This window comes from Hipposideros armiger, unplaced genomic scaffold, assembly GCF_001890085.2.
Source record: "Hipposideros armiger isolate ML-2016 unplaced genomic scaffold, ASM189008v1 scaffold_621, whole genome shotgun sequence".
Classification (NCBI taxonomy): domain Eukaryota; kingdom Metazoa; phylum Chordata; class Mammalia; order Chiroptera; family Hipposideridae; genus Hipposideros; species Hipposideros armiger.
In genome coordinates, this window is record NW_017731971.1 from 952,035 (window position 1) to 974,331 (window position 22,297).

Here is a 22,297-nt window from a genome sequence, read left to right on the forward strand (position 1 = left end):
CCCACTTCGCGCTTCGGGAAAGGCATCCCGTGAGTCCTGGGCGCAGAACTCCGCCTCCTTCGCTGAGGGCGGGGCGACGTCGGACTCCGGGAGTGCGCGCTTACGCACTTCCTCCCCGGGTCGGGGCCGAATCGTAGTGTGGCGGGTTCGAGTCCCGCCTCCTGACTGTAGCCACACGCCCCTGAGCCCCGGGTGGGGCGCATTCGCCGGGTAACCTCTCCACGGCGAGGGGCGGTGGCACACCTTGGGCTTTACCATGGAGGACTACCTGCAGGCTTGTCGAGCTGCTTTGCAGGTAACGCACCCCTCCCTGTCTGGGACCGTAAGAATGGAGCGAGGGCGTGAGATCCGGGGAGGGTCTGTGTGGAGGGAACACGGAATTGCGGGGCAGGGGCTGGGGGACCAGAGCCGTGGGGAACGCGAACCTAGCTCCTGAGAGTGGGAATACGGCTCAGCCTCCCCGTGTTTGGCCCCTTGCTTTTGGGGTCTGCCGGAGAGCGGGTAGGAGGATCGTGGGTCTGGGTCCTGTACCTGAGCCTCCGCTCGCTGTCGCCTGGGTCAGTGCCGTCGAAAGGTCCAGGGCTGTGCCGCCGCCAGGGGTGCCCCGGAGGTGTGTTTGTTCATTTCTCCCCGCCCCTCTTTCAGCTCTCCGCCCTCGAGGCCTCCTTGGCCCACTGGCCTCCAGGTGAACCCCGGGGGGTACGAGGGAACCTGTGCTCGTGGCTTTCTTGCCACTGAAGGGCGGTTTCTGTCTGGCCGGCCTGACTCCTTCTAGAATAGAGGGGGTCGTGGTGTATTCATTTAAACCTGTTTTTATGATCAGCATACACAAGAACATCAGGCATATCTGTTGACCCGCACGCAACCTGCATTCGTTTGCCAACAGTTTTTCTTCCGTGGCCTTAAGGCACACAGATTACATACCCCCTCCCCCCCATACACACACACACACACACACACACATACACACACCTGGAAGATAAGCACAAAGTGTGTTTGGAATCAAAACTATCAACATGACTCTCGAATGCTTTGTGGCTTATTTTTGGTACTCTCTGAGCCACTTGGAATCTCCCAGCTGAGCTGACAGGGCTTGCAGCATTAGGCTGCGATCCCCAGTTAGCCGCAAAAAGCTTGCCAGAGAAAGGTCACCTGCCCCCACCACCCCCACACCCCACTTCAAGTTACACTGTCCCTGTAGAAACCTAGACAGATGGTTGACCCGTCTTCCTTTCTAAGTATCTTAAACTGCAAATAACCCTGGGCGATAAGATTCTGGTCTTTAACAAATCCTGAAAGTCACCTGATTCCTCCTGCAGACTTAGCTGCTGGCATAAATGTCCTCGCCTGAAAAATAGGGGTGAAGTTCAGTTTTAACAGCAATTAACACCAATGACTTGTGAAATACAAATTTGGGGAAAGTTGTTTTAATGCATAAGGCAATTTGGAAGCAATTCATTTTGGCTACCTCCAGTTTCCACCACAGGGAACTCATTAGAGGACTAATGTAGAGTCTGTGGCACCATTCCAAGTGCTAAGCAGTTGGATCCCACCCCCCACCCTGAATAACCCAGATGACTGGTCTCTTTCCCACCATTTGATAAAGAGCCTTTGAACCTGAAACCTCACCAAACAGCATTTCACTGCATGCGTCCATCCTACAGCATCTACCCTCCAGAGGTTAACAGTTTACAGAGGGTGCCCAAAAAAAACTGTATACACATTTTAAGAAATGAAAAACTATCAAAATTGTAATCCTCAATATATACTGATAACAAAAGATGAATACACGTCATGTGTATATATTTTTTTGGCACCCCTGGTATCTTCTACAGCAGTTTTGAAGCTGAAAACTGGATTTTTCTAATATTGCTGGTATCCTGACCTTTTTCTGCCTGCATTCATTCCCCAAGGAGCAAGGTGTAGATCTTAATTTTTCCGAACATGTGAACTTGTGATTTGGGGTTGTAGCTTAGAGTTCTTATCATCACACAGCCTAGCCAGGGGCAGGAGGGTGGGGGGTGGGGGAAAATTAGAAAATTAAACTCTAGGGACGTTAGTGGGTGAACGGCAATAATTTAGATTGCTTTTAATTATAGAAGTTGTAACTATAGATGAAGAAGTTTAAATACAAAAAGGATATGAAATGAAAAAGAAAAAGATCCATTTTCTTCTCCCCATCGAATTCCCCAGAGGCCACACTTGTTTCTTACGTAAAGAAAGCATGATTAATAGACACTGTTAAATTTGAGTGTTTCCTTTCAACTATCGTTTAACTTTTAGGGAATTGTGAATGCTTGACTTTTACACAAGATAAAAACGGCTGATCACCCAGCCAACTCTCTTGTTGATACGTATTTTTAGCATTCGATACCAGAGAAGTTTCTGTAGCCTGTCTGCCTCAATGATAGTAGGTTGCTCCATTTAAAAAGAAATCTCATTTAACAAAATGTCCTATTCATGGTGATTCATCCCTAGTGGGGAAAAAAATCTTTGCTTCAGGATGGGGCTGTACTGAAGTTCAGGTGCCCGTACTGAATGAAGCCTTCAGGTTATCAATGTGTGTTGTCCGCACCTCCTCAGGCATGAGGCAGGAACCTGGAGTGTCTGGCTTTCCTTGGAAATGTCCAATCCTGGCATCGGAATCAGCCGGTCCCATGCTCTGCTGGGAGGGTTTCTCTGCCTCTGGCTCCTTGTCGCTGTTTTTCCCCCCTTCCCCTATTAACTATTTTGTGGGGTAGACATCAGACCACATTCAGCCTCAAAAGGGAAGTGGTTTTCTTTGCCAGCCCTGGAGCCCATGTCCTCTCTCCCCGACTCAGGCCACAAAGAACATCAGGATACAGTCATTTCAAGGAGTGGGTTGTTGTTGTTTTAAAGAAAAAAAGTTTATATTTACTTGTGGCTCTCAGATGGTATTTCTTCCGTTGGCAGCTCAGGTTTCCTCATGCTCTAAGTAGAGCTATATTTGCTCTGAACTCTTCTGCGGATGGTCAGAAAACTGAGGCTGTTTGGCTTGTGCTTTCAGCTGGTGGGGGATGGGGTGAGGGTGAAGAGTTGCCCACGTGTTTCCTAAATGGCAGGAGGACGTAGCCTTATACACCCGTTTGCCCAGGGAAGTCTTCGTTTATTCTGACATGATCATTAGTTGCACCCTTTTTCATTCGCAAGCATCTCGTGGTTTGAACAACAAAGCACATGGTTGCCTACCTGTAAGCTATGTTAAGAATTTGGGATGTACACCCATGAAAAGATAGTGAGTTTCTTAAGGTAGAAGTTAAGCTCCATGTGACAGCCACAGGTGCTGGCAGCTGGAGGTCTAGAGCAGGGGTTGGCAAACTTTTGAGACGGAAGAGCCGCCAGGGATCGGCAAACTGCGGCTCGCGAGCCACATGCAGCTCTTTGGGTACGTACATGGGGCTCTGAAGTAAAATTGAAAATGAAAATAAAACTCATAGTTTTACTATAAAAATTTTAAAGAATATTATTCACATAATGGTGATTATGTAAAAATATATTTATGGCTCTTGAATAATTTTGAAATTTTTGTGAGGGACAGGATTGGCTCTTCCGGGGGTCGGCCAACTTTTGAGACGGAACGTACCCAAAGAGCTGCATGTGGCTCATGAGCCGCAGTTTGCCGACCCCTGGTCTAGAGGAAGGGCGTTGCTCTGGCCTGGGTGGTGGTCAGGGAAGGCTTCACGGAGAGAGGGGGCTTTGGACAGCGCCTGACTGGACAGGGACAGGCAGAGAAGAGAAGGCGGGAGGCAGCTCACCTTTACTTCTATAGGGTGGGCACTTCTGTGCTGTCTCATTGAATCCTTGTTACAACTTCATGAAATTGATTACAGTATTATCCTCATTTAAGAAAATGAATAGGGCCGGCCGAGTGGCTCAGTTGGTTAAGAGCTGGCTCAAGAGTGTGAGCTCTGAGCAACAGTGGTTCGATGCCCAGCCTGAGCTGAGCTGCCACTGAGCTGCCAACAGGTGGCGATGGCTCAGCTAATAAATAAATAAATAAATAAATAAATAAATAAATAAATAGTGAGGCTTAAGGAGACCAGGCTCCCACAGCAAGGAAGAAGCAGAGCTGGGATTCAACCCATCTTTTCGAAGGCGAGTGCTGCTGCTTTCAGACAGAGCAGAGCAAATTGTGCTGGGCCCCAGCACATCATGTTTTGTGGGTGGTGAACAGACCAGTTGGGCTGCGGGAATGGTGGGTGCTGACTGGGCACAGCAATGCTGCCATCTCCCTCGGTCACTCCTATTCCAAAATGTCCTAAAAGTCCCAGAGTATTCCTTTTGTGTTAGTTTCTTTTGACTGCCGGCTGAGCTTGGCTGAGCGCAAATTACCCTTCCCCTGGAAATCATTTATTAGACTTCCCCTGGAAACCATTTCCCCTCACCCCAGAGCCATGACGTGTTCTTGCTCCTGCTTTCCGCTTTGCTGCTTAGCCTTCTGTCGAAGCTGGAGGTCTGACCCACCCTGACTCCGCCGCCCCTGGAATGAAGCTGTACTCATATGAGTGAGATTGGGAAAGTCCTCTGAGGGCCTGGTGCCCAGCAGTAGGCCTCTCCCCCTTGCTCTCGGCCTTTTCTCTGTTCCTCTGACCTTTTTCTCCACCGTCAGGGCCATGTGGCCGCCCGTGTTTATATATTCCCTCTCTAGAGAACATAGTGCCCCCCCCCACACACACACACTGCTTCAGTGAGCGATTTTCCTGTGCAGCCACTTATCTCAAGTGCTTTGTTGCCGCTTTGGTCCACGGCCATCTGGGCAGAGGGGCCTTCTCTGGGATCAGGAGGAGGAATTGCGAATCAGAGAAATTACCCTAGGACTGGGGTCTTGGGTCCAGACTTCTCGTATTGTGTTGGAAAAGAGTTCATGCTGTTCAGTCCGAGTGAGTCTTGGCTGCCACCCCGCTGAGGGAGGCTTAGAGGAATGGCCCAGCGGAGAACCTCAGGGCAAACTTTCCCCAGGGGCCCTGCACCCCAAATCTTGACAGATGACCGCTGCCTTTTGTTGTTCTCTCTTAGAGGTGGGAGTAGGAGGTGAGAAAGAGGGTGGTTTAAAAACAAGAACCTAGTGAGTTACTACATAAGGCAATTTCTCCCACCAGGAGTCTTCTGAAATTGCCCCTTTCTTGCTGTAGCTTTCTGGGGGGCGGGGCAGGCAGGTAACAGCCAAGGGAAGATAATTCTAGGCTCCCCTAGACTCTCTGTTTCTAAAGTTACATAGTTACGCAACGCTTCCTAAAGTTATGTGACCTGGTAACTGTTCCTTGCTATGTTTTGCTCCCCTGAGCCCCTTTCCCACTTTTCGAAACTCTTTCATCTAATAAATCTTCCCTGGTCGAAGAAGCCGGAGTGTTTGGATTTTCAGCTTTCTGGCACCCAGTAGTTCTCAGCCCGGAGTTATTCTGCCCCCCAGGGAATGTCTGGCAAATCCGGAGACATTTGATTGTCATGACTGGGGGTGCTGCTGGCATCTAGTGTGTAGGGACTGGGGAAGCTGCCAAGCATCCTGTAGGGCCCAGGACAGCCCTCACTACAAAGAATCACCTGGTCTGAGATGCCAAGAGGACTGAAATGAAGACACCCTGCTATAACAGGTGGATCTCATTTGTCTTTTCCCTTCGTCTCTCAGAACCAAAGTGGTCAGAGAGAATTCATGTTCCCTAAGCTGAGCCATGGACCTTGGGGTCCCATCCTACCTGCCAGAATGCTCATACCTGGAGCGAAATCCTAGTCCTTAAAGTGCCTATCCCTTTGGATTGCTTTTGAGGACTAAATGATTAGTTCTTCCACATAAAAATATGAGCACACACACTCAGTAAGTGTTTCAAAAAGAAACCAAGCCCCTGTCTCTGCTATTGTGGGCACTGGAGGGGTTTTGTTGTTGTTGCTGTTGTTTTAAGATTTTATTGGGGAAGGGAACAGTGTTGGGGAATTGGGAAAGGGAACATTGTGTTTTTCCAGGACCCATCAGCTCCAAGTCAAGTTGTTGTCCTTCAATCTCAGTCATGGAGGGCGCAAGCTCAGCTCCAAGTCCAGTTGCCATTGTCAGTCTAGTTGCAGGGGCGCAGCCCACCATTTCATGCAAGCGTCAAACCAGCCACCTTGTTGTTAAAGAGCATGTGCTCTCACCAGCTGAGCCACCCGGCTGCCCGTTGGCAGTGCAGTGGCAGCTCAGCTCAGGCGCAGCTCACTGGCCCATGTGGGAATCGAACCGGCGACCGTGTTGCTCAGAGCTTGCGCTCTAACCAACTGAGCCACCTGGCTTGCCAGCACTGGAGTTTTTAATGTATATGATTTAAAACCCTGAGAGCTAGGGAGATACAAAGTAACAGGTTAATAATAACCCTCCCTCCTCAGACTTCTTACCGGCAGCTGGACTTTTCAAAGCTTTATAAATACGATGCCAGCACCAGCCGCAGCCGTTCTCTCCTCCATCAGAGCCTGCTGGGGAAATGTCTGCTTCTTGGGCTGTGTGAGTGTTGGTTGTCCCTGGTTATTATCACTGACGCTCCGCAGGGAAAGGGACTTCTCGTGGACGAGTGGAGAATGGACTAGGTCTTATTTTCACCTGTGTTTACCTAGTCTTATGATTTAGAAGTGGAAGGACTTTCTTTCCTATTTTGAAAATGGGAAAAAACCAAACCAGGATTGATACGGCTTAAATTCATCAGCTCCCCCAGGTACTCTGCTCCTGACTTCTCCTCACGTGCCCGAAGCCAGGTCCAAAATCAGAGTAGTTATCTGTCTCCTGCTGTTCTTCTGTAAGTTCACATTTGAGGGGACAGCATAGCAGAGAAGAAAGCACGCTTCCCCACTCGCTGGCTGTGTGTGTGATGCTCGAAGCTCAGCTAAAACTCGGACGCCCTCTCAGCTAGCGTCCTCATCCATGAGGTGGGACCCGAGAAGGCCTGGCCTGCCTCCTGTGTGCAGATCGGTGAGAGGGTGTGTGTGAAGCCTTACCCGAGTGCAGAAGGCAGGTGGACATGGGTAGAGATGCTTCTGTCCATGTCCCATTCGCGTTCCTCCCCAGGGGTCCCGACCGCTCCATGTCGTGCTGGGAAATGAGGCCTGTGACTTGGACTCCATGGTGTCCGCTCTCGCCCTGGCGTTTTACCTGGCAAAGGTGAGTACTTAAGTGAAGAGATGTGGATTCAAGACCCAGCTCTGCTGCCTAATGCCATGTGGTCTTGGGTAAGTTACATCCCTTAACTTTGTGGAGTCTCGTGTCGCCCTCTGTCAAGCCCGAAGTGATAACATTTTACAGCGTTGCTATGAGGATCAAATGAGTAAATGTATTTGGCAGCATCGCAAAGCAGAAAGCAATATGCAAACGGTTTGTTATCGAGTTCCTCATGGGTATCGGCGATCTGGTGCGTATTCCTCACACCCAGGTCAGCTCTTGAACACTGACAATCCCTTCTCCGCGTCATCTACAACCAGGTCTTTTCCTTGAGTTAGCTTGTTGACCTTCATGTCATTGCTAAGAAGGAGAGAGGGCAAGAGTCGTCCTTTTGTTTTTATCCACTGGGTAACTGTGGCTTTGTGGAAGGCAGTAACTTACCCAAGGTCGTGTCCCCCTTGGTCCCAATAGTCTTGTTACGTTTCCTGTTTGTGCCAAAACACTGCCGTAGCTTCTTTTCGCTCCCTGCAGACGACCGAGGCTGACGAAGTTTTTGTGCCAGTTTTAAATATAAAACGTTCAGAGCTACCTCTACGAGGGGACAACGTCTTCTTCCTTCAGAAGGTTCACATTCCTGAGTCCCTCCTGATTTTCCGGGATGAGATTGACCTCCACGCACTGCACAAGGCTGGCTGGCTCACCCTCACTCTTGTTGATCATCATGCCCTCCCCACGTAAGTGGAAGCGGGTTGAGGTAATTGTTAGCAAGGGCCGTGCTGGCCTCTGATGAGGAACGTATAAAGAGATAAAGAATTTTTGCTCTCAGGGATCTCACAGGCTAATCATAATGGATGGGACATAACGGATACAGAAAAAAAGCGAGATTATTTCTTACCTAAGACAGGATCTCATTAGTGTCTATTTAACAAAGGTACACACCTATAATAATTCTATCCCTAATTTAGGACCGAAAAAAACTGCCAGAAAGCAACGTAAGTGTGAGACCTTCTGAGCCTGTCTGGCTCCCACTAGTAGTAAAATGTATATTTTTTACTGAGCACAGTGGTTTTCGCAGGACATTGACAGAGGGTAGCCTCAGGGCGTGGATCCAGCTATCCATTCACTCAGTAATAAACTTCCGTTTAGCAGCGGTTCTCAACCTGTGGGTCGCGACCCCTTTGGGGGTCTAACGACCCTTTCACAGGGGTCGCCTAAGACCATCGGAAAACAAAAAGATATTTACATTACGATTCATAACAGTAGCAAAATGACAGTTATAGAGTAGCAACGAAAATAATTTTATGGTTGGGGGTCACCACAACATGAGGAACTGTAGTAAGGGGTCACGGCATTAGGAAGGTTAAGAACCGCTGGTTTAGAGGATGAAGGTGAGACAGAGTCCCTATTTTCAAGAAGCTTTCAGTCAAGAAGCGTTAACTAGGCAAACAGGTCATTGTAATGGGCTTAGAGTTAAGTGAGAACTGTCACTGAAGGGTGGAGTGCTTTCAGAGCTGACCCTTGATCTCAGCCTTGAAAGATGACTAGGTGTTTGCTCAGGGAATGGGGAGCGGGGTATGTAGGGAAAACATCCAGGCAGAGAGAGTGCTTAGAATAAGCAAAGGCAGGCAGGCATGAAATAGCATGGTGGGTTGTGGGAACTGGCATTTGTTTTGCATGGCTGGAGCATGAAATATGAGGGAGAAGTAGAACACAGAAAAAGATAAGGCTGGAGGTGGCCAGGGGCCAGACCCTGGAGACCTGGTGGGTCCAGCCAAGGAGATTAGACTTTATTTTAGGGCAGTGGGAGACTCATGTTGATTATACTTAGTCCAGGTCCCAACCTAATTGAATTTGCATTCTTCACATGATCATTCAGGTAGCATTGTGGAGGATAACTTAGGAAGGCCCGGGACTGGAAGCAGGTGTTTGGCTACAAAATTATTGGAATAGTCCAGAGGAGACACTGAGGGCCTAGAATAGGACAGCAGCAGGTGGCTGGAAAGGAGGAGATTGAGACAGAAGCCACAGGATCTACTGACCTGCCTGGAATCGGGGTATTAAATGAATTAAGGGAACGAGAGATTTAGAGGATTGGTATCAAGGGTGTCATTTGGAAAGACAGCCCCAACGGACATCAAATATGAGAGTAAGGTCTTGGTAGTGGATGCTTTGCCAAATTCACGCAAACCCTATTTAAAGATGACGTCAGTTATAACACTGGAGAATTGAGCGCAGTGAGGCAGAGGCAGAAGAGACCAGGGCTCTAAGTGTGGGCCTGAGACGCCGGCATTTTCCTTCATGAGTGAGGTGCAGATTGGTCGGAAGCAGCCGGAGTGCTCCTACCTATCTCTCTTTCTCTTTTCCCACACCCCCGAACCCCCTTCCCCACACAGAAGCGACGCAGCCCTAGAGGACGCAGTAGCAGAGGTGCTAGACCATCGGCCCATTGAGCAGAAATGCTGCCCTCCCTGCCACGTTACGGTGGAGCTGGTGGGGTCTTGCACTACCCTGGTGACCGAGCGGATCCTGCAGGGGGCACCAGAGACCTTGGACAGGCAGACTGCAGCCCTTCTGCACGGTGAGGGTGGCTTGGCTGGGGCCTGACAAGTTAGTTCCTCTATTCATATCCCAGAGAAGAGAGAGTGGAAAAGTCTAGACTCTTCCAGCCTGAAGTACCCTCTCAGAGCCATTCAGCCCATCACAAAGGATGGGATTCTTTTAGGACTCAATTAGGCACTAGAGGCTGTGGGATACTTTGTTATTTAAAGGCCTGGGGGATACATTGTTGTTAATAGGCCTGGGGATACACTGTTGGAAAAAGCAGAAAGGAAGCCCAGGACAGCAGGCTCAGAAGCTCCCTTAGCCCCACAGTATACACGGTCTAATGCAAAGAGCCTGAAGAGAAGCAGGACAGATTCTAATACTGCTTCTGCCCAGGAAGTAGCTGTCTATGTGACTTTGAGGAAACCTTTTCACTTTTTTATTCCCATTTTCTTCATTTGTAAAAAAAAAAAAGAGAAAGAGTTAGACTAGACTCTCTCTTCCAACTTATAAGAGTCTTTACTGAAGGGGCGGTTAGCTCAGGTGGTTAGAGCACGGGTTCATAACAGCAAGGTTGCCGGTTCGATCCCCATATGGGCCAAGGAGCTGCACCCTCCACAACTAGATTGAAGACAACTACTTGACTTGGAGCTGATGGGTCCTGGAAAAACATACTGTTCCCCAATAAAAATCTTAAGAGAGAGAGAGAGAGAGAGAGAGAGAGAGAGAGAGAGAAGCGAGTGCACATTGGACTAGGTTTCAGAATCTCTGAGGATTGAGATGCTCAGGCTTCCTTTCTTCCTTTCCCCCACTTCCCTGCCTGCATTTGAGTTTGGAGTTGGGCCGTCTTCCTCAGGACTTAGTCCCAGTTTCTTGGTTTGTTTTCAGCGAGTTTGCTACATGGTCTCTCTCCTCTGTGTCGTGTCCTTTTGCTTGGAGGGTTGTGTGTGTTCTAGGGGTCGTGAATGGAGGGCCATGCAACCTGAGTTCTGCCGTCTCCCTTCTCCCCAGGAACAATCATCCTAGACTGTGTCAACATGGACCTTAACATTGGGAAGGCAACCCCAAAGGACAAGAAATACGTGGCGAAACTGGAGGCCCTCTTCCCAGATCTGCCCGACAGAAAAGACATCTTTGATTCTCTGCAAAAGGCAAAGTTTGATGTGTCAGGTGGGAAGTGCTAAACTAACGTCCCTCCATCCCAGGTGGGAAAACAGGTGGGGAGCACCATCAGGACAATTTCAGAGTATGCGTAATGATTCAGCTTTACGCTGAAGAGAGCCAAGGCGGTGTGTGCGTGATCAGGAGATAATCAGTCATTGACTGGATTGCTCTATCCGGGCTATTGGGGAGGAGGAGGAGGAATATATTAAGAGTCCCAGAGGTTTCCAGTCTAATCAGAATATAGACATAGAAATCAAATATGCCGAGGGAATACTAAATTATCAGAGGGAGAGCTAGATGGTTAGGGAAGCAGAAGAAATACACCAAGGTGAATATACCAAGGACAAAGGAAGAGAACAAAAAATCTTCCATAATTTTCTACCCAGCTACCACCTGTTGACTTAAAGAAAAGTGCCACATGTGCTTTTAGAAAATGGAAACAACACAGAAAGGGGGACAATCCAAAGCAAAAGGCTCCCTTCTGATTTTCACCCTTCTCTCCAGAATCCCCCGTTCTAGCAATAACTATTGTGACCCAGTAATTTAAGTCATTTTGTTTATATAATGACATTCTCAGCCACCAGTCCTTTCATTGCCCCAAAGAGAGACTGTGTTCTCCCTCTTCCGTGGCCCACCTTGGTGTCCTCACTTCCTAGTCTTAGGACCCTGGGCTCTTTGACTGCAAGTCTCACATCCCCTTTCTAGGACTGACCACCGAGCAGATGCTGAGAAAGGACCAGAAGACCATCACCAGACAAGGCATCAGTGTGGCCATCAGTGCAATCTATATGGATTTGGAGGTAAGAGCAAGGTGTGAGTGCGGTGAGCAAGAAAACCTTCAGTTACCCAGGTAACCTCGCCCCCCACTTCTGGTCCTCCTCCGGAGCACATCTCGTCCCTTCCTGCGTTTGTCCATCTCTCTTGTCACTCCCACAGTTTACTGGTTTCCCTGCCTCCACTTTTGTACCCCTACAAACCATTCTCCCCGCAGCAGCCAGAGTGATCTCCTTACTACGAGAGTTAGCTCCCGTCACCCCTCGCTTTACCGCCTCTTCAGCGGGCTTCTATAACACAGAGGCCTTGCTGTGGTTAGAGCGCCCTCCTTGGTCTGGCCCTTGTCTTCCTCTGTGACCTCATCTCACTCCAGCCCCGATTCCCCGCTCCTGCCCTCACACTACTGCAGCCACACTGGCTTCCTTTCTGTTCCTTGGCGCCATTAGGCTCACTCCCAACTCAGGGCTTTTGCACTTGGCTTTTCCTTTTGCAGAGCCTGCTCCTTCGTAGCACTGAGCTCAGATGTCTCCTCTTTTAAGAGGTTCTTTCTGACCATCCTAACTGAAATGATCTCTAGCTCAAAAATCTCTAGCACGTACCTTACTCGGTTTTCCTCATAGCACTTAACACACCGGAACCATCATATTTCATGGTTTCCTTACTTACTGCCTGCTCCTCTGCTTGTTTATCAGCCCCGCCAGAGTGAGGACCCTGCCTCTTGGGTTTGGGCTGTGTCTCCAGCACCATTGCCAAGCCTGGCACACAGCGGGTGCGCAGTAGACTTTGTTCAATGGGTGAATGAATAGAATTTGGATACTTGATATCTGAAGTGGTATTTGAATTCCTGGTTCCGTATCCTATTGGTTTAAATCATTCGACAACTTGATCTGAACACATACTCTCATAGCCTGCACAGCTTTCTAGTAAATACTGTGCACAAATGCTAAAAAAACTAAATAAGACAAAATAGCACAGCCTCCTTCATTACGACTCATAACCTAGTTTGGAAAACAAACATAAGAACTGAAAAAGCTTAGCAAGTACCATAACCACAACACAAACAGACACATTTAGAAATGCCGAAGGGAGAGAAAAGCCGTGATCAGAAACAGCTGGGGGTGTTATCCACGGGGGGAAGCACTGCGTGAGATTTTGGAGAAGAGCATAGATTGGCACAGGGTGAAGAGTAGGACGCGGTTGTCCCATTCTGTTCTTATTCGTATGCCCCATATTTCCGTTTTGGAATAAAAATACCCGCACGGCAGAGACCTTTGATTGCAAGAGCAGGAGAGCCCTGTACGTGCCAGGCACATTACATACATTATGGTCTTTTTTAATTCTTAAAACAACCATGTTTGGTAAGTGTTTTATCCTTATCGTACAGGCGAGAAAACTGAAGTCCAGGGAGGTTAATGAAACTCCTTGCTCCTAAAGCTTATAGGTAACAGAGCTGATGTTCAAACCAATTCTGTCTGAACCCAAAGCCCATCTTCTCCCTGCTCTACACACTGCCTCCCCGCACAGAGTACATACCAGGTACCTCTTTTGTGGAGCGCCCGTCCCAGGTTAACACGCAGAGAAGCCCTTCATATGCGTGTTGTGTTGATGGTGACAAGAGGGGGCCGGCTGTCGCCCTCATCCCTGTCCATGTTTTCTCTTCCAGGCCTTCCTGCAGAGGTCTGGCCTCATTGCAGACCTCCATGCTTTCTGTCAGGCTCACAGCTATGATGCCCTGGTTGCCATGACTATCTTTTTCAACACTCACAATGAGCCAGTGAGGCAGCTGGCTATTTTCTGTCCCTACGCAGCCCTCCGAATGACGGTGAGTCTCTGTCCCTCCTCCAGCCCGAGGGCCCCGCAGCGCTCTACCTGTGCACACTGCTCTATGCTGTAAGACCCCTCTGTGGTCCTTAGATTGACACAGAGGTCCTGTGTATTTCCAAAATTCCCCCTCCCCGCTTTTCCCCATTCTCTGCATACGTGAATACGCTTAATCATACGATTGTTGAGGGAGGGAGACTCCAAAGAGAATTGGAGACACGGTTCCTACTTAGAAGGAACTTAAAATCAGCTTCAAAGAAAATGCTATGAAGTTGGAATTAAGACTTGGTTAAACATTGATTCCCACCCCCCTGAAAATCAATTCTTTTTTTTTTCTTTTACCCTATTGCCTTGGAAATGGGAAACACGAGAGAAAGCTTTTCTGCTATTTATCCATGCAGTGATTAATTATTCTGTGTAGCGCTGACGTAGACTAGTGATCTGGGAGCAGGTTTGTTTGCTTTCCTGATCTGCCCTGGGGCCCCCTTGCCTCCCCTTCCTGCCCTTTCTTTTCCTCTGTTGGTTACTGATTAGCCCAGGGAAGAATTTAAAAGTGGACGTAAGGCCGTCCAGGGGCTCTCTGGGTTGCTTGGCTGTGTGAGAGCTGCCAAAGATGGGTGACTACAGCCAGAGAACCCTTTGAGCCCCCCGAAAGGTACGTCCGCCCTCCCCCACCTCTCTCTGCCTGTCTCCTCCTCTGGGAAGCAGGCATTACTGTACTCAGGGGAAGGTAGTTTGGCCCTGTGGAAAGAACAGTGGTTTCAGAATGATGCTTTCTAAAGGCAGGTAGACATGCTTTTCTGTCCCGGGTTTGCCACTTCCTTGCTCTTTGAGCTAAGGCAAGTCTGTTGACTTCTGAGTTCATAAGTGGCATGATGTTACCTACTAAGTAATCAGTCTGATGTAACATTAAACACAGTATCATGTCAAGTATATTGCTGGACAGAGCCAGCGCTTGGTACTAGGTGGCTCTTAACAGTCGTGCCATGAAGGAAAGGGTCCCTCGATGATAGCAGTGCCTGTCCCCACCTTGTCCCCACCACAGCCCCTCTGTGCTGGACCACAGGAGTCCTCTCCCACCGTCCCCTGCCATCGCCTCTTTTCCTCCCGTTGGGACAGTATAATACGACAATTTAGAGCACCAGCTTTGGTGACAGACCTAGGCTCAAGTGTCAGCTGTGCCTCATTCAAACTATGACTTTAGGCAAGTGACCTAATCTGTCTGAGCCTCAGTTTCCCTACCTGTAAATGAGGGTAATGGTAACACCAATCTTGTAGTTGTGAGGATTAAAATAGATAACACGGGGCCAGCCAAGTGGTGCGTTGGTTAAGAGCTGGCTTGGGACACCAGAGGGCCCCGGTTCGGATCCCACATATGGGGGCCAGTGACACTGCCCTCCACAGCTAAGATGCTGAACAACAGCTCAACCTGGAGCTGGGCTGCCGTGAGTCGCCAGCGGCGGCGTAAGCTGCAGCCCCTGCTGCAGTGGGTTGCCATGGGCTACTGTGTGTAGCCAGCAGCCTGTGTGAGCGGCCTGCAGCCGCCACGATCAGCCATCCAGAAGCCGGCAACTGATCTGCCTCGCCCAGGAAGAGCGCAATGATGGTGCCAACTTGGGCCAGGGAAGCAACATCCTCCACAACTAGACTGAAGAACAAAAAAGGACAGCAACTTGTCTGTCCCCCTTCCTCCAATTGCCCAATTAAAAAAATAAAAAATTTTTAAAAATAATAATAAAAATTAAAAAAAGAAAGAAAATACTTAAAATGGACCAGAGACCTAAATGTAAGAGCTAAAAGTTTAAAAAAAAGAGAGAGATAACACAGTAAAACCTTGGATTGCGAGTAACTTGGTTTGTGAGTGTTCTGCAAGATGAGTAAACATTTCTAATACATTTTAACTGGGTAAATGAGCGATGTCTTGCAATATGAGTAGTTTGTTTCCAGACGAATTATGCTCGCAAACCAAGGTATTACTGTATTTGTAAATGGCGAGACTTGGCACATGCCTGGCGTACCTCCCACCCCACTTTGACCTGTTTATTCATTCTGCCTCTGTCCTTCCCCTGACTTCAGTATAGATGCTTGTCCCATCCCAGCTAAGGATAGAGGTCAAGTTTTTGAGCCCAGGAATGCACTTGGAAACAACACTGGGTTAGGAGCCAGGGGGCCTCCGTGCTGGTTCAGATTCCACCATCATCTACACAATTTTGTTCAAGACGCTTAAGCTCTCGGGGCTTTGGCCGACTTATTAATAAACTGAAATAGATGATCTCAAGCGTTTCTTCTGTTTCTGAAATACTACGTGTTTTAGCTGATGTGCCTTTGGTTGCAAGCAATAAAACTGGACTCTGGATGGCTTAATGAAAAACCATTTCCTCCTCTAAGAGAAGCCTGTAATTGAGAAGCCTCGGCTCTTTGCCTCACCACCTTATAGACCATTTCCCTGTCTTGTCTCCCCTTTAGATCTGTGGAGCCCTGGAACGCTCCCACTCTCCATTCCTGAAGCTGACCCCTGTCCCCAGCAATCACCCCAACCTCCAAGCCTACCTCCAAGGCAACACCCAGATCTCTCGGAAGAAACTGCTGCCTCTGCTCCAGGAAGCCCTGTCAGCATGTTCTGACTCCATGACAATCCCTTCGGGGCAGCCTGAGACCGGGGGTGTGTCCAAGGAGCAGGTGGACACGGAACTGGACAGGGGAGGTGCCCCCCTGATTCCTGGACTGAGTCAAGATGAGGAGGACCCCCCATTGCCCCCCACACCCATGAACAGCTTGGTGGACGAGTGCCCTCTGGACCAGGGGCTGCCCAAACTCTCCGCAGAGGCCATCTTTGAGAAGTGCAGTCAGATCTCTCTGTCACAGTCTACCAGCGCCTCCCTGCCCAAGAAGTGACTAGTGGGACAGGAGTGGATAGTGAGAGAGGTTGCTTGAACCATGTTTTAAGACGTTTGCATGTTTTGAGACGTTTCAGCAATTTTCTTCATTGCTCCAGGATCTGGTGTACTGTGATCATAAACCTGGGAGGAGAAAGAAGTACAAGAAAGCAGCTGCTTTGGGCCGGCCAAGTGGCTCAGTTGGTTAAGTTAGCTTAAGAGCACGAGCTCCGAGCAACAGGACCGCCAGTTTGATTCCCACATGGGCCAGTGACGCTGCGCCTGAGCTGAGCTGGCACTGAGCTGCCAACAGGTGGAAGGATGGCTCAGCTAGTGAGAGCACGTGCTCCTAACAACAAGGCTGCCGGTTGGACTCCCGCATGGGATGGTGGCTATGCCCACCCACAACTAAGATTGAACACGGCACCTTGAGGTGAGCTGCCGCCCAGATGGTTCAGTGGATAGAGCGTGCACGCTTAACAACAAGGCTGCTGGTTCGACTCCCGCATGGGATGGTGGCTACGTCCACCCGCAACTAAGATTGTAATAGCACCTTGAGCTTAGAGGCCACAAGCTGCCGACCGGCAGCCAGATGGCGACTGATGCCCTCCACAACGAAGATTGAAGAACAACAGCTTGGCTGGTTTCCTTCCCCAATTCCCCAACACTGTTCCCCTCCCCCAATTCCCCAACACTGTTCCCCTCCCCCAATTCCCCAACACTGTTCCCTTCCCCCAATTCTCCAATTAAAAAAAAAAAGAAAGAAAGCAGCTGCTTTATGAATGGCTTTCTCCCCCGCCCCTCCACCCCTGCCCCAGTCTCTACCAATCAAATTTTATTATTTAATTTAATTCTTTAAATCTGCACTGACTCTCCTCCATCTCATTTGCCAGGGTCACAGTGTGATTCCCCATGCAGCCCAGCAGAGGGGCACAGAGAGTGTGTGCCCAGCAGTGCCCTCCGCGAGGCCCTTTACCAGTGTCTCTCGCGGAACCACACGTTTACTGTCTCCCTGTATTCATTTATTCTCTGGTTAAGTCGAGTATTGATTACTGAATACCCACTCTAAGCTAGGTAGAAAAATAGAGTGTGCTTCGGAAACTCTTAGTCCGTTTTCAGCCGTTAGCACATTTCCAGCTTCAAGAGCCCTCTCTCTGCTCCCATTAGGTCACGATGTCTGATTCCGAGATGGCTAAATTTGTGTTCTGAGCTTATTGTGACTCTTCCGGCATTATTCGGGGAGCAGAGTAGAGGCCACTATCCTCTGTCCTGATCAGGTGGCCCGGCTCTCAGCTTCTTTGGACTCCTGTGCTCCAAAGCCACTAGGAGCCTGAAGAGACCCAACAGATCCTGGTTCTGGAGTGTTCTGGACCTAAGACTTCACGGACACTCTTCCCCAAAGCCAGCAGCACTGCGTTAAGAGCCCAGGCTCTGTCCCTGGCCTTAGCGGGTCTATCAGTTTCTTGTCCATGTCATCCTCTTGCTCATGTTAAGAGGAAGTGTGAACTTCTGACGCCAGCTGCCGTGAACCATGTGTCTTTTGGCAAAGACACTGCGTCTCTTTGGGTCTCCCTTTCCCCGCCTGTAATGCTAAGGGCCTGGACGCGGAGCGCTGGTGGCCTGTGTGTGGTCTGCCTCTTGCTGCCATCCTTTCTCTCCTCTGAATTTTGTTGTTGTTTTTCTGTTTTCCCTGGGAATGCCCAGGCTCACTGGATTGTCTGTATTCATACGTGATTGTGCCAAGGGACTCAGCCTCATGTAGCATGTACAGAGGTACGACTCAGACCTTAGTGACCTGCAGAGAGCTCTCTCCCACTGACTTACGTGGCTTGTGTAGTCTGCTTTTCTCTTCAGACCGACCTGGCCCCTTTTCCCACCTGCAGCTCTATTCCATGTAAGTTGCCAGCAGATTCCCCGAGTAGTGGGGTGTGCGATGGTTTCGGCGTGGCGTCTTCAGTGTGACGGGACGGTCTGACTTCACTGCGGGGATGATGTGTGTAGCCATTGGAAGGTGAAAACCGTGTGTGATAACTGAACCAAAGGAATTTATGTTTTGTAATTTGGGTACTTTATTTTGCATTTTGTTAAAGTATTAAATAATTTTTTTTTCCTGTTTGGGGTCTTATTGTCTCTTTTTACAACGTCTAGTCAGGCCTTTCCCTTGGGTCATTGTTTCAGCCTCCTTGAGTTTCATCTCCCTTCTTCCTGCTGTACTTCATGTTTTCCTTCTGTTGGCTCTTTTTAGGAATAAGGTGCAACAGTCTTCTGTCCCGCCTCATCCTCAGCCTTTCCTTTCGTTTGTTTCTTCCAGAACCCTCCTTACAACATACTTCTGTGTCGCCGATTTTGCTTATGCTCAAAAGGTAGGGCCAACATAGTCTTAAAACCAAAATGGGTTTTACTGTTGCCTTTTTGTCTTTTTTAAAAAAGCAGCTTTCAGGTGATGAGGAGTCTGAAAAGGAGAACAAGTGGCCTTACCTGGCACCCCCCTCAAGACTAGCCACTTTAGAAAACGTACTCTCCTCCCCCAAACCCGCCCCCACTGAGGCAGGGTTATTCTTTTGGGTGAACCTGCTCCTTGGGAAGGGAGGTGGCAAAACCTGTTTGAAGGTGAGGTTACCTCCCTTCCACTCCTTCCTACTCAGAGGCAAGACCAACAACAGCTGAGAGAGAAAAGGGTACAGAAGTGTTGGGGAGCTGGGACCACCAGCTGCCCGGAACTCTAGGTGTGTAAAGGAGACAGGAAGATCTGTGAAGATGGGAACTCTAGAGGAAGCAGGAGAAAAGACATCGGATCTGGGGTAAGTAAGCTCTGGCCTAACTCGATGGGAAATAAGTGAACAGTCTTGAGGGCCATTCCCACCATCCAGCTCTTACCAGGTCTAATCTCGGGTTCCTAGAGGCAATAAGACTAAGGGAATTTGCAGGGAGGGCATGGGTGTGGCTTTAGGTAGGGAGTGTTGGAATGGTATGGGAACTGGCAAACGGAAGGCCAGGGTAATTCCCTATTTGTGTGTGTGTGTGTGTGTGTGTGTGTGTGTGTGTGTGTGTGTGTGTGTGTTTTAAGGAAATATGTGATGATTTGCCCCTGCTCTCTTGTTTTCTAACCCTCGCCCTCCAAAATGGCCATTAGGAAAACTGACCCAGAATTAATTTAGATCCGGGTTCTCCTCCCCAGCAAATCTTCCTTCCTCCTTTCCTTCTTCCTCCACCCCTCCACCCATGCCATGGTTTCCCCTGGCCACTCCCAACATGGTGGAGGAAAGGCAGGCCTGACCAGGTGCCATTCCCCCCCAGCTTTACCCAGTGATAGTGGTGCAGGTCTGTCGGGTTCCAGCCAATTGTAGTGGGAGAACACTCTCACCCCTACTGTGTAGGTGGAGCGGCTGGCACAGATGTAATGATTAGCTTTGCATTCTATCCTTCCTCTGCTCCTCAGCCCAAAAGGAGGGGTGATCTGTGTCTAGCAATTGGCGAAGCGGGTGGAAACATCCTCTGCTCTGCACCTGAATCACTCTTCTCCATTCCAGGGTCTCCTACCTCTCATCTAGTTCCCTTAAGATACTGCCTAGTTTGTCTCATCCTAATCTTTTCTTCGGGGGGGACGGGGGACTATCTTAGGGACAGGGAGAATGCAGAAGCGACAGGACTACAAGCATCCCTGAGACTTGGGGGACTGGATCTGAAGGAGGAATGGCAGGATGAAGAATTCCCTCGGTGAGGAGGCGTGAGAGAGGCTGGGAGAAGGAAGGGGTGGTCACAGATGGAGGGTCCGGATGGTAAGCCAGGACTTGAAGGAAAGAGGCAGGAAAAAGAACATGGAGGTGGTAAAATCATGGCGGGGGGACAGAATCGATCAGTCGATATCTGGCTTGATGCCTATAGTCTATGTTTCTTCCCCCTTTTCATCTTTTCCTCTCCAGATTGCTTTCTGAAGAGGCTGACCCTTCCAAAAATGCTGCCGATCCTAAAAGTGACTCACAGGCCGGTAGGTAAAGTAGACCCTAGGCCTCAAATTCTCGATTCGAATCTAGTGAAGGGTTATGCCACCCACATGCCTTTGCAATTCTAATTCCCTTTTCCCAAATGCCCCCTGTGTTAGTCCTTCAGAATTCACTCCGTATTATCGTTTCCATATAGACAGGAATTCTAACCTCCCCCGCTAACACACACACACCTTTTTGTTCCTCTGTCCACCCCCACCTCCTAACCCAGGTACCCCCAGCACGTTAGCCCTGTGTGGCCAGCGCCCCATGCGTAAGCGTCTTTCTGCCCCAGAGTTGCTGCTGAATTTGACAAAAGGGCCTGGAGACCATGGAGCTTCTCCTCCCCGCTCTGTACCTTCCTCTCCCAGTGGCAGTTCTGACCTGGAAGTAGACGATTTAGAGACACCGTCCGACTCGGAGCAGCTGGACAGCGGACATGAGTTTGAATGGGAAGGTGGGAAAGATGCCTGAGTGCTGAGCTGGTGGAAGCAGAGGCCAGCTAAAGAGGCTCGGGGTGGATTTAGTGGGACTGACATTAGAACTGATAAGGTAGGGACCAAGAAGTGAGGTCAGCAAAACCCATTTCCTCAGAATGGAAAGGTAGAGCCCAGAGATCAGATGTGAGAGGGGGGCTGGGTCCTTTGTGTATTAAGAAAAACTACGGAATGACCATGGCATGCCATCACTGAGCTGGCACTGGAGGTGGAAAGGTGAGGAAGATAGTCCCTACCATCAGGGAATCCTCTGTTTAGTAAGAAATAAGCATAAATACAAGCAAGTGCAGTTACAGGTTATGGCCTACATATGTCCAGGGTGCAGTGCAGGCCGGGAGGAGGAGATGGGCTCTGCTGGAGAGGCTCTGGGAAAGACCACAGAGAAGGTGATTGACAGATGTCCATCAGGTAGTCGGAGAGGCATTCTAGCTGGAAGAGGCGATTTGAAGAATTCCAAGTATTAAGCATGACTATTAAGATATTAAGGAAAACTTGGTCTCTTCTCTACTCACACTTCTGACGCCGTGTGGGTTTTCCCCACATGAACCAATTCTCCAGCTCTCCATTCACCAACTGGTGTCCTGCCATTTAGTTAGGACATGAACCACCTGGAGTTAGCGCAGACCCAGAGGTGAAGGGTCAGTCCCCCAAGACTGCCCCCTCCCCCCACTTCTAACACCAGTCACATGCCCAGGTTGTCACCCGTGCTTCTGACTGACTGGCTACCCCCTACCCGCTCCTCAGGTTCCATAATTTGCTAGAATGGCTAACGGAACTCAGAAAAGCCATTTACTGACTAGATTACAGATTTAGTGTAAGAGGATGCAACTCAGGAACAGCCAGGAGGAGGTGCATAGGACGAGGTGTGTGGAGCTCCCACGTCCTCCCAGCACCTCCAGTGTTTGTACACTGACCCAGAAGCTCTCCGAAGCCCCTCAGTTAGGGTTTAATGGAGGCTTCATTGTGTGGGCACGACTGATTAGCTCACCTGGCCATTAGTGATTACCACAACCTAGTCTCTCTCCCCTCCTCAAAGGTCCACCCCTCTAATCACATGGATGGTTCCCCTGGCAACCAGCCACTCATCCTGAGTGGCTTTCCAAAGTCACCTCATTAATATAAATTCAGGTGGTTGAAAGGGGCTTGCTATGAATAACAATATACTCCTTTCACCTTTCTCATCAGCTGTTTCAGGAGGCAGGGACAAAACAAAAATATACAGAGGGTGCCAAAAAAATGTATACACATTTTAAGAAAGGAAAAAACTGTATTAAAATTGTAATACTCAATATATATCGATAACAAAAGAGGAATACAAATCGTGTGTATACTTTTTTTTTTTAAAGATTTTTATTGGGGAATTGGGGGGATGGGAACAGTGCTGGGGAATTGGGGGAAGGGGAATAGACATGTTGCTGTCGTTTTGTTCTTCAATCTAGTTGTGGAGGACGTAGCTTCACTGGCCCAAGTTGGCACCATCATTGTGCTCTTCCCGGGCGAGGC

General features: G+C 49.2%; 2 protein-coding genes across 6 annotated transcripts in view; both read left to right on the plus strand.

Moving 5' to 3' along the window:
• The first annotated feature begins 113 nt into the window (after nucleotides 1-113).
• Nucleotides 114-16,536, plus strand: PRUNE1 (prune exopolyphosphatase 1). 4 transcript variants are annotated; one of them, XM_019625277.1, is made up of 8 exons: nucleotides 114-295; nucleotides 7,049-7,141; nucleotides 7,670-7,872; nucleotides 9,532-9,716; nucleotides 10,691-10,849; nucleotides 11,549-11,643; nucleotides 13,281-13,439; nucleotides 15,905-16,536. In XM_019625277.1, exons 1-8 carry the CDS (start codon nucleotides 257-259, stop codon nucleotides 16,331-16,333), a joined length of 1,362 nt encoding a protein of 453 aa, XP_019480822.1. In that variant the 5' UTR covers nucleotides 114-256; the 3' UTR covers nucleotides 16,334-16,536. The 4 variants fall into 4 exon arrangements, with proteins under 4 accessions (XP_019480822.1, XP_019480824.1, XP_019480823.1 ...); XM_019625279.1 differs by lacking the exon at nucleotides 114-295 and adding an exon at nucleotides 4,034-5,612; XM_019625278.1 differs by lacking the exon at nucleotides 114-295 and having other exon boundaries at nucleotides 7,050-7,209.
• A 474-nt stretch (nucleotides 16,537-17,010) lies between these two features.
• The window catches only part of BNIPL (BCL2 interacting protein like), a 10,258-nt gene continuing 4,971 nt past the window's right edge, over nucleotides 17,011-22,297 (plus strand). Inside the window, exons 1-5 of one of the 2 annotated variants that reach the window (XM_019625283.1) lie at nucleotides 17,011-18,325; nucleotides 18,626-19,115; nucleotides 19,936-20,031; nucleotides 20,238-20,302; nucleotides 20,530-20,754. In XM_019625283.1, coding sequence (XP_019480828.1) covers nucleotides 19,072-19,115; nucleotides 19,936-20,031; nucleotides 20,238-20,302; nucleotides 20,530-20,754 — 430 coding nt within the window. In that variant the 5' untranslated portion in view covers nucleotides 17,011-18,325; nucleotides 18,626-19,071. Of the gene's footprint in view, nucleotides 18,326-18,625; nucleotides 20,032-20,237; nucleotides 20,303-20,529; nucleotides 20,755-22,297 lie in introns of both variants that reach the window. The other variant, XM_019625282.1, reaches the window with a different exon arrangement.